Source organism: Polyergus mexicanus, unplaced genomic scaffold (assembly GCF_030449975.1).
Source record: "Polyergus mexicanus isolate NDT 795.1 unplaced genomic scaffold, iyPolMexi1.0 SCAF_27, whole genome shotgun sequence".
NCBI lineage: Eukaryota > Metazoa > Arthropoda > Insecta > Hymenoptera > Formicidae > Polyergus > Polyergus mexicanus.
The window spans coordinates 2,563,126-2,575,034 of NW_027223347.1; the positions used below are offsets into that span (position 1 = coordinate 2,563,126).

Below are 11,909 nucleotides of genomic sequence, written 5' to 3' on the forward strand. Positions count from 1 at the left end.
CATTAAAATTCAAGTTTTTCTGCTTCAGGATACAATGAATTAATTTTTGCTAATGAACAGAATTTGGCATATTTACATTTAATATCTTCTACAGCTTTTAGAATGTCTAAATTATCATCTTGATGATCAGGAAAAGTACTGCGAATATCTTTCAAAAGCTTTTTGGCTATCGTTATCGTTTTTTTATCAGTATCATTATTTTGCAGATAATGTTCCAAGACTCCGCTGTAATATCCTAATTGAGCAGCGATTACGCTAGCTCTATGGTATCCAAGATGATATCCCTTTAACAATTGCTCTTTACCACTTTTGTATCCTTTCTCGTAGCCTGATTTCTGTGCAATTTCTTCCGTAAATAATAAATCTTCAAAAGCTTTATTTATATCCAAATCCTTCTCTTCTTGAGACATACTTATATATTAACACTGAAAAGATACATAATCACAGATTATACACATTATTTTTATCTTTTTATAATAAGATGATTGTTTCATTTATTTTTTTCCTATTATTAAAATGCAAAATGAATTTATATAAGAGTAATTATACAAAAAAATTATTTAAAAATCAAATTATGATACTATACATAAAAAAAAGTCTTCTAAATATAATACTTATTACATAGATTAAATAATTATAGAGTAAACTATGTATGTATACATATATACATATATATATGTAAATTAAATTGGTTTATATACTTTTAATGCAATGACATGATATATGCGGGAATAATATAAATAACGTATATATAATTGCACATGATTAACATATATAAAGCAAGAATTGTAAATTTTTTTTTATTTGAGTATATATAAATTTGATAGATAATTATGCAGAATTTCGTCAGAGTAATAAAACTTTTACACATGCGTTTTTTTCATAGAATTTATAAATCATTTGAACAAATCTGATATAAGATTTATTCGTCTTCCTTGCAATCTCCAAAAATTTTCGCACTTGAAATGGGAGGATGTATATTCTTTATACATTAAAGAGAAAGAAAACGCAGAATTCGAATGTTGAAAATGCAAGCAAAATGAACAAATCTATGCATCTGTACCATGTGATAGATGTGCAATATATATATATGTATAAGTAAATAATTACGTACATATATAATAAAATCGAGCTTATAACATAAATTCATACAAAAAAGGAGAACACGGGATCCATGAAGATAGGTTATAACGTTTATAATCTAATGTGACTGTATTTCTCTACCCTTTTCCACTTTCAATAACATTAAACGCATGAATGATGACAGATGAGCGGAATTTTCGTTCGTCATATTACGAAAAAGTATGTATATTCAAACCATAAATCTATATCATTTTCAAATCGAAGTTGAAGTAAAAAACGCTACCACTTGTAAAAGAGTTGCTCCACACATTATATCGCTATATGTATAATAAATATTCACAGTATTTTAATATTATTTTTCTAAACGACAGGTTGGCTTTCGTAGCGTCGAAGAGAAAAAGTCTTTGGAGATATTATTGAAAGAGCGCCCGTTTGACAAGACAAAATTAAAACAATTTTGTTTAAGATTCACTGTACCTGTTATGTATAGAAATTTCTTGTGGAAAGTGTTGCTCGATGTTCTACCTGTTTATGTAGAAAGCCATGAATTTATAATGGCTCAACGTACGACAGAATTTCAAGATTTACAGAGAGCATTAAAAATTGCAAATATCATAGATGATTATACAAAACCTCATCTGGTATTCTTAGCAATGTGGTTGTTACGTACGAGAAGAGCAAAAGTTGATATAACTGCTCAGTTGGAATCACCATTACACAGGTTTATATACTGTACTATTTAATATTATGTATATTATATATATAAATGTATGTTTTCACATTTCAATTTAAAAGGATTATTTTATTAGAAGTTTCAAGAGCAATCACAATTTTTTTTTTTTTTTTTGTTTAATAGTTTTGCAGATGTTAAAAAATATTTTGATTCTATAAAGTTATAGATATTTTATATGATATTGACATTAAGTAGTCGAACACTTTATTATAACATTTTATACATTATAGAGCAATGAATAAAATGGCCGAGACACTATGGCATGTGATTGATATTGAATCGGAACAAGAGAAACTAGTGGATATGTATTGGATATTATCTGGACTTTTTATACAGGTTGAAAAGTTGCAAAAAGAAGTGGGAAGATTACAAGAGTGTACATATTCTTTGTTGGAAAGAGAGGATGTAGAATTATATAAGCACCTTGTTAAAATTGATGCGCTTTATAATCTTCCATATGATACATGGTTTTATTCATGTTTTGCTGGTGTAATATGCAATGGATCTATTGCTAAGTATATATATATATTATAAATTATCACATTATGCAATTATCTGTAATGTTATTATTTAATTTTAATATTGGCAATATAGCGCACGATGTATTAAAATATTTATTTATTATAGGATATGGGATAAAATAACAGTCGGCGCGTATCGAATTTTAGTGTTTGTTGCTGTGGTTACATTAACCACCTTAAGACGGCTACTTTTAAGATGTGAAAGTATAGATAATGTATTGGATACTATTAATAATGTAAGATTACCAAAAATTTTTTACAATATTGTTTAATAAAACACGACACATGCATATATTTTCTCAGAGATTCCTGATTTTGTTTTAGATAACAGAAGAAACGTCAGAGATGATAGTCAATAAAGCAATTGAATCAATGCAACAAAGTGGAACAACTCAACAAGTTGATATGTATTTCACAAAACACACTTAAAAAATGTTTGATACTACATAAAAATACATTGTATGATTTATATATATATATATAATTGACCTGTATACACAACACTTACTATTGATGTCAGGTATGTTTCTAATTTTCTTTCCCCAAACTATATATGAATACAAAAAATGGAAATTTTTATGATTTTTATTATTATTTGATATTTAAATGAAATTTGACTTTGAAATTATAATATTATTCGAACATACACAATGTCTCAAATTACAATTCCAGTTTATGTTCAATTTATTATTAATTGATTGTTCCATATTTCCCGTTTTAAAAATATAAGTTTTTAGATGATACCCTCATTTATCTTAAAAATAATTTTTTATTAATGCATTCATCGTACATTATACATATACAATTACTTAACTCATGATAGAGTCAAGACTTATTCTAAACTTTATTCATCCTTAACATTATATAATTTTCCTGCTTTGTATTTATAATACAATTGTATATATTTATTTCAGCATATAAGAGCGATTTTATAAGTAATTCTAAGGAAATTGAAATTATAGAATTGTAGTTGCACTGTTTGCATCTGTTCACGATTTCTACTTCATTCTGAAATATTTTACCGACAACTAGACTCTAGAAAACGCATGTAATTTTGCATTTACATTTGATCATAAGAACCATAGTACTTTTATCATAGTAAATCTTTTTCTTTTTTAATCTAACATATGTACACAAATGAGAAGTTGATATTCAATATGTATTTATAAATACATATTTATTAAATTTTTATATCCACAAAATATTGTATTAATATCGTCCAATAAATATAATATACATATAATAAGAATATAATTATAAACTAAATACATCTTTAGATATTTCCAAGAGATACATAATTACGAAAAAGTGCAATATTTATGGGGGGAGGGAAAAGAAGGACTCTGAATAGGAGTGCGTTTTGCACATTATATACGAACGTCTATAGAAATTATTGTTATTTTCAGACTAATTTGTGTCTGCAATTCGTATCGTTAATCCCTCTTTGGCTTTAATAAAAACTAATCAATTTCATAATAACTTTAAGATATCAATTCAGTAATTAAAAAATTACTGTCATTTCCTACAAATTACTTTTAAATTCGATTTTTCGTGTAAATATATTATTAATGATAATAATATAAATATTAAACTGCATAGTTTAAATGATCTAAATTATAAATCAATGCCACTGTGACAAAATAGATATACTTTTTCTAAAAGATTTTGATATTCTTCTATAAAATAGAAGCAAAGTATATACAAAGCTCTATTCTATCATAAAATTTTTTTCTTTTCATTTTATAACATCAATGACTCCGATTATAACACGCATAAATTTAAGAATACTATTGATTTTTAATTAATTATTAATAATACAATTTCGCGCGTTAGTTATAATATTGACGTCTACCATTGCCTTTGAATGACAAACTATGTATAATCTGTTGCTATCATTGAGGCCTTTCTCGTTATCTGTGTTCATAGTATCTATCTATTAAAATAAATAGTTTGTGCAAAACAAGACGGATCACATGATCTACAAATATTAGCTAAATTATATCGATGATGATGTACAATAAGTAATAATTATATTGTATCTATATCAAAAGAAATATGCTCCACAAAATTTTAATCTTTTTTGATATATTATTATGTATTGTGTGTAAAAATTATGCTTATAAGGAATGTGTGTAAAATCTATTTCTACTACTGTATAAACATATATAGATGCAAAAGATACATTGTGATTTCCATCAAGTGCCTATTAGCATGTAATGTAAAAAGTGGTAACTTAAATCAGAAATATAAGAGAAAACGGATACAGAAATATAGGATCGAAGTGTGTAAAAAAATCAATTGCTTTTTAAGTTATATAAGCCTAATAAAAAATACTGATTACAACTTTCATTTGTGTGCCATTTTGTGCTATTGGCAAGCTGCATAAACTAGGAGTCACTGATACTTTGCATAAAAGCTATCATATCTGTCGTTTAAAAGTCGACGCAAGAATCTTAAAAAGGAAGAGCTAATTTAACACACATTTCGTAACATAACATGCTTGTATTACGATTATACTCGACTTTGAGATCAACCCACGTATCATCGCACAAGCACTGCTTGTGGGAAATTTGTCACAACCTAAACATTAAGTTCCATCAATAGTCCTAAAATCAATTTTATAGTTATTGCCTTAAACAAATAGTATAATACAATATAGACAATTCTATTACAATTTCCATTCAAGTCAGATGCACTTCATACAGCAATGACTTTTCTCGATTGATTAAAGCTCGAGTTTTATCGCTTATCTATAACATTTTCATCGTATGTTATGGCTTGTTTTACTTTTTTTTCAATAGACACTATAGCGCGGCAGAATTACAATTGTCGACTAGTGGCGATAACGGACCGATCTTTCCTCTTCCACTTCCCGCTCGGTCTGCCTCGTACTGAACATCTAAAGATAAACCTAAAATACGAAATATTTTAAAATTTACATTGCGTAATATACGGATATAGAACATAAAATTTTTTTATACGCTACTTGCGTATACATATAAGAATTTTCATAAGACACAAGAAATATTTCATATATAAATCTCAATGTGTTATTATTATGTTTAATTAATCAAAATTGCATTTGCAATACAATTTTTGATGAATCCCGTCACCATAAATATATTTGACATATTTGACAACCTTTAACGTACATTTCTGATATGCGTATTTACCGGAGGGCCTCCGGGATGTGGATGGATGATGCAACGATCCTGTTGACATGGTATTTGATTCGGGAATAAATGCAGCTACCAACAACGCACAGATCACAAGTAATGCACCAAACACAAACGGCGGTCCTGGTACAAGCTGCAAGCGTCATTTAATCAATATTCTTTATTTATTTAAATAATATTTATACATACATAAATAATTTTGTCTTCCAATATAAATAAGTTTGATACAACATTGTATATACATGATGCACACACATATATGAAAGACTCGTAAGAAAACAAGATTAAAAAAAATTATGCTTACCTGTAGATTAAGATTGATATTGATATTGATATTGGTATTAGTATTGATATAATATACATACCTGAGGCATTATATCAAGATGCGTATTAGTTCCCGTCCTGTTGTTCTCATCCACAAATGATGGTTTCAAGGGAAGATTAGGCGTGTCGTCGTTAAGATCAACGTGAAAAAGGTAGAATATAACACCAAACATAGCAGGACCAAGTCCATTGCAGAGACCACGCATTCCTGTTACCATGCCTTGTACTAATCCTTGCTTATCAGCATCGGAATGCATGGATACGAACGCGGAAATTGCGGGGTATGTTATGCTTGATACAGAGGCAAGTACTCCAGCAGCCCACATCATCCTTGAAATGATTAATACTCAATAAGTTATGACAAATATGCTTATCCTAATATATTTTAATGAAAGAGATGCGACTATTGAACAAGAATAATAGACATACAATGTTGATGTATACTGTGTACTCAAAACATGGAAAATTACATTGCCATTGTCTCAACTACCTAACCAATTATATTAATTATTGTATAATATATTATTATATTGCTAAATAAAAGTAAATATAATTACCATGTTTGCGAGCCGAATCCATACCACATAAGTTGTAGCATCTCAAATAACAGACCAAGCATTATAGTATGTTTACTACCAAGTGTTCTCATCAAGGGTCCTAATACAAGTTGTGCTCCCACACTCAAGATGCCCACCACAGCAATAAATATAGCCACCATGAAACCGGAGAAGCCCATAGCCAGTTTTAAATAAACAAATATACAACTATACTGTCCTGCTTCAGGAAGATAGCTCAGGAACACAGTAACACACAGCATTAGAATAGTATGGTCTTTTCCAACCTGTCGAGCAAATATCTATATCTATCAAATATCTATATTTACATACTTATATCTTTTTAGTCAATGTTTATGTTGTATGTATTACAATCTTATTTTTAAAAATTATACATTGTGTATTGAGTGTTATATATACCTGATTTTATAAAACATACAATATATATTATAAAATAGATTTTATAAAACATACAATATATATAATACATGCTTAACGAAAGTTTTTACCTTTCCAAGAGCAGCAAATGGATCAGCTTGCTCCCATGATATAGGTGCTGGTGGACGTGCTTTCTCAGGCAAACTTTCAGGTACAGCCACTAATATGAAAAACACATCCAAGACTGCAATAGCAGTTGCTAATGCTACGGCAAGATTTTCTCCATATGTTGTCATAGTATAAGCACCCAAAGCTGGACTTATTACCATACTTGCAGCAAAAGTTGCAGATACCTAAGAAATAAGGGGAAAAAATATATATATATATATAAATTAAATTACCAAATAGTATCTTAGATAATTTCTTATTGCTACTTTTGATGGAAAATTTCGACATTCAAATACACATTACAATATTATATTGCCTTTCTCATGATAAAAATAATGTATACATACCAAACCATATGCTAGCGATCTTTGATTTTCTTCCGTTACATCTGCGACATATGCAAATACCACTGAAAATGTGCAGGCAAATACGCCGCTGATGGAAATCATGGCAAAAAACCACCATGTATTAATGCTCATTAGGGGAATCGGTGCACATGTGAAGGCCACTGTGATAAGTAGAAAGAATTTTCGACCCCATACATCGGACAGGGCACCGATCAGTGGCGCAGAGAGAAAAGATAAGATTCCTTTAATTCCCATTATCAAACCATTCATCAGGAACGTGTGATCCGGAAATGTTTCGTTCAATACCGAAATAATAGGCATGGTCAATAATCCCCATGCGAAAAATTCCAAAAAGATTACAACTAATGCGTGATACACGCTCGCCTCGCCCACACCAGAACTCTGAAAAATAACAATACAATAGCATATTACATACATTTCATAACATTACATTTTAATAAATTATGAGATAGCGCCTTTAATACGAGCATAGCAATTGTAGGAATTAAATTTTAAACGGAAATGAAGGCCTTCCGCATGTGTCATAAGCGATATTTATGATATCTTAGCGGCTGACCTTGAGATGTCTGTAGCATTGTTGAACAAATGTAAGAGGAGGTGTAAGTTTAGCTATAGCATGATCTTGATTATTATGTATCTCAGAACAGGATGGGCCAAAGCCCTCTGTTCCGCCGTTTGCCCCAGGGGGCATGACCCCTAAGAAATGTTACTATATATATTTCTTTTCATATTCACATTCTAATTGATGCTTTTGTCATTCTCCATTCATGCATACGCAATAAAGAAATAGACAATCCTCTCTTAATATAATATTAGTACACTGTTTCTGCATATCAGTTTTGTGCTAAATTTTAATTCGTTCTTCGATATTATTCTCAGTTTATTTGTTTCAATCATTGAGTTTTCATGATTTTTCATAGCTCTTTTAATATAATGTCCAAAATATTGCACTGTAATCGAAATACACTATATATGTACTTTGCTAAATACTTTATCTTAATTATTTTGCAAATAACTTCTTCAATTGTTTTGTCATTACATGTACGTTGTTACATTTAGTGATATATTACATTTGCATTACAAATGAGATCGTTATAAAACTAAAACTGCATATATCTATTTTTATTATACATCTGTTTTTCACACATCAAAAAATCAATAACTGTTTATTTACACGAAACTTTGATTAATAATTTCTGTCATAAAACTATCAGCTTTTTTTTATATATCTTGATTAATTATATTTTTGCGAATATTATCCATGTGCACATTTTCAATTTTAATAAAAAATATTAATATTCGTAAGATAGATACATGAGATAAGTCACTGTTGTCATGTGTATATATACGTGGGTATGTGTTTTTCTTGATTTTTAATTATATTTTTATGACATGTGATTTTTAACTTCCTGACAATTGTCAATGTTTGAACTGTGTTATGGCAGTGCAAAGCTCACACTAACATATTCTTCTGTTGCATCCTTGTAAAATCTGTACAATAATAATTTCGATGTATACATCTTACAGCATGTATGTCAGAAGTATCTCTGGGATCATATATATATCTAATCACATGATATAATCAACTTTGTAATATTTTCTATCATTTAGTATACAGTGCCAAATCAAATGCGCGTCATCGGATTCTTGGCAAGTTATGAAATTTATAGATGGGAAGCCGTTTACATAGCTGATATAAATTCGAGTCTAGTAGAATTTAAAGCTGTGTGAGTAACATTTTTCTTTCCCCCCTATACGCATCGTCTCTCTTCTCTCTGTAACAGATCTTTCCTCATGACAGAGCAGAGATGCGTTAAAGCGAGCAGCATCCCTCTTCCGAGTCCATTAATGAGTGGATTCTCGCACGGCCTTGACTCGGTCGTCGCGATCAGGTGTGACGTCACAGAATTCCACGAACGCGAGAAATTTCGTCGACGACGACGAGTTCTCGCGAAGCCGTCGACGTTTTTCCCCTTTTTCTTTTATTTATTTATTTTTTTTTTTTTCACGTTTCGCGCGGCAATGCCCACGCTATATTTAACATTGAAACATTCTCGACGAGCGTTCTGGTCGTACGAGACGATATCCGTGCCACGGATGGAACTTGGCTTCCTCTCTTCCCTCTCGTATCTCTGTCCGTATCTTAAGATCACAGCCGTTTATCGGCGATCGTTTGGCAAGATCCCCGACAATCACATATTTCCAATCAAGATCCCTCGACGCGCTGTCAATCGCGCGATTCGTTCACATCGTTTGATAATTTATGCGAGAAATCAAACCTCCGCATTGCAACTGCTTCTACCGATCCCCTAACCCTAACCCCCTACCCTCCCCCACCCTCATCCTACCCCCTCCCCGTCATCCTTCCCTCTCCCCGTCAATCCTCCTCCCCTCTTAGCGTTTTGCTTGCACCTCTTCGAGCTGACTCCCTGACTCGGCCTAACCTAACAATGGCCAACAGCTGGCAATTCTATCATATCGCGAAGAGAAGTTTTTCATTCTCGCAACGCATTTTGCGATAATAATATTCTCAGCGAAATTCTCATGGATTATCGGCGCGATTGAAAACAAAATACGTCGCGCAAAAATTGATCGATGCGCGCGACCACTTTTGATTATTTTTCTATGGTGCTCTACACACAGACACACACACACATATGCGCGCGCGCGCAATCCCATACACATATATATATACATAAAGCGTTAAATGGAAAAAAACACACTACGTATCTCTATATGTATTTTATATATATATATATATATATATATATAATATTCTTGTTTTATTGTTCAATTATATAAGTTTGTCAAAGTTTAACTCGGCAAACACAATTCAAGAGTATTAAGTATCATATATTAAGAGAGAACAAGAAGTTTCATTCTTCCGCTGAATAGATAACGGAATAGGAGGATCAGAATTATTTAGCATTGATTATTGAACACGGTAAAAATAAATATCTTGCGAAGCTATAAATAATATTGGTTATAAGAATAAAAATTGTAAATGTGAAAATTCATGTACAATATATATATATAAAAAAATGTGTGCACGCATATGTGTCTAAATTATAGATAACGCACGGTGAAGGTAAAAAAAATTATTTTAATTCGCTTTGATTTTTCTTCTCGTGCATTGAAATTCCTTGTTGCGATTAATAACTTCTTACAAACATAATCTGTGATTATGCGGGGCTAATCAGCTGATAGCGTGTCATGATAAATCATGTAAATAAGTTGTACAATATAAAAAAGAAATTATATAGGTACTGGGGTCTCTTTTTTTTTTTTGTGATTATATATTATACATCTTGCTCTCTGTAAAACAGAAAAACATATAACACGGATCAAAGTGTATGCAAATAAGATAACAATTTGAGACATTTTAAATATAAGTATTTGTCTTTGAATATAATTCAGGCATATACATGCTCACAGCTCTAATATATAAAGTCTTATCAAAGATAAGAACGTGTAAATATTAATATCTGTAGATATTAATATCTCTTTATATCTCTATAATCTGTTGAAATATATCTATGTATAAGGAATATATCACTGTCATAATCTTTAACCGTGTACTGTCTGCCTGGGTAAATTTTCGCTTAAATATTCTTTGGATTTAAATAAATTTGCACACAGTGGGTGAATAAAGTTTTTCATCTAATATCAATTATGTGTGCGCGACACTATTGTTAGGATAAAAACGAGATAAGAATTTTGATAGATTCTTTCATCATGATCACACACATCGAATGAGTGTGTGTGTGTGTGTGAGAGAGAGAGAGATGGAGAACGCCAGGCTAACGGTTACGAGGTTAAAGAAGTGTAAAAAGCATGAGACTTATGAAAATTCTTTAATACCGTGATGACTCCATCCTTCATAATGGACTTTCGGCTTCGTATGATCATGCCAACGACCTTCTTAGAGACCTTGGCAGGCATATTCACGCACTGCGCGCACAAATTCTTTCGCTTCTTCAATTTCATGAATTCTTAGAATCTCGTCGACACAATAGGAGGCATTGTTCCCGCGACACTGCAGTCTATCGCTATTACGCGAGGAATTACTTTCAGCTCCGAATCTTTCTCATGACGGCATCTACATAATAGTGATGCGAGCAACGCTTAAAAAAGACAAGCTAACGACTAACGTATCGTCCGCGTGTCTGCGAACTAACACAGATTGCCGTGGATAATCACGAACTATCAACTTACGAGACGATCGAGCGTACACGTCGCGATGGATCGATTTGCATTAAGCCCGTATCGGACTACGCATTGAAAATTGAAGATTGAAATTTGACTAATCGGAATAAAAAAGATTAAAATTCCTTTATTCTGATTGGTCAAATTTCAATCTTGAATCTTCGATGCGTAGTCTGATACGGGCTTTAAAATCCGTTGCCATTCTTTGGCAACTCCCGCTGATTTGAATGGAAATGGCAATGACAGTAAATTGTCGTAATGGAAATTGAAAATATATGTAGTAAAAAACAATACATACGTAAGAATTTTCACTATACAAAAAACTTGTGAAGAGTCAACAGTTCGAGTAAGAAAATAAAAGGAGACAATAAAAGTAACAACGAAATTATTACAATAGT

General features: G+C 31.1%; 3 protein-coding genes across 6 annotated transcripts; 1 reads left to right on the forward strand and 2 right to left on the reverse strand.

The window, feature by feature from the left end:
• Nucleotides 1-2: 2 nt before the first annotated feature.
• On the reverse strand, nt 3-410 carry LOC138943489 (uncharacterized). The gene has a single exon (XM_070314337.1). It carries the CDS (start codon nt 408-410, stop codon nt 3-5), a length of 408 nt encoding a protein of 135 aa, XP_070170438.1.
• Nucleotides 411-857: 447 nt separating this feature from the next.
• On the forward strand, nt 858-2,897 carry Tbc1d7 (TBC1 domain family member 7). The gene is made up of 5 exons (XM_070314552.1): nt 858-1,302; nt 1,455-1,804; nt 2,047-2,331; nt 2,444-2,573; nt 2,662-2,897. The coding sequence occupies exons 1-5, from the start codon at nt 1,258-1,260 to the stop codon at nt 2,764-2,766; spliced, it is 915 nt and encodes a 304-aa protein (XP_070170653.1). The 5' UTR covers nt 858-1,257; the 3' UTR covers nt 2,767-2,897.
• Nucleotides 2,898-3,040: 143 nt separating this feature from the next.
• On the reverse strand, nt 3,041-11,488 carry LOC138943526 (hippocampus abundant transcript 1 protein). 4 transcript variants are annotated; one of them, XR_011448484.1, is made up of 8 exons: nt 7,862-8,208; nt 7,285-7,686; nt 6,901-7,122; nt 6,395-6,678; nt 5,879-6,167; nt 5,490-5,646; nt 5,010-5,248; nt 3,043-4,943 (listed from the first exon to the last, which is right to left on the reverse strand). XR_011448484.1 is itself a non-coding variant. In XM_070314410.1 (7 exons), the coding sequence occupies exons 1-7, from the start codon at nt 7,994-7,996 to the stop codon at nt 5,142-5,144; spliced, it is 1,575 nt and encodes a 524-aa protein (XP_070170511.1). In that variant the 5' UTR covers nt 7,997-8,208; the 3' UTR covers nt 3,041-5,141. The 4 variants fall into 4 exon arrangements, 3 of the variants coding, with proteins under 3 accessions (XP_070170511.1, XP_070170509.1, XP_070170508.1); XM_070314410.1 differs by having other exon boundaries at nt 3,041-5,248; nt 5,511-5,646; XM_070314408.1 differs by lacking the exon at nt 7,862-8,208 and adding an exon at nt 11,167-11,488 and having other exon boundaries at nt 3,043-5,248.
• Between the last annotated feature and the right edge of the window lie 421 nt (nt 11,489-11,909).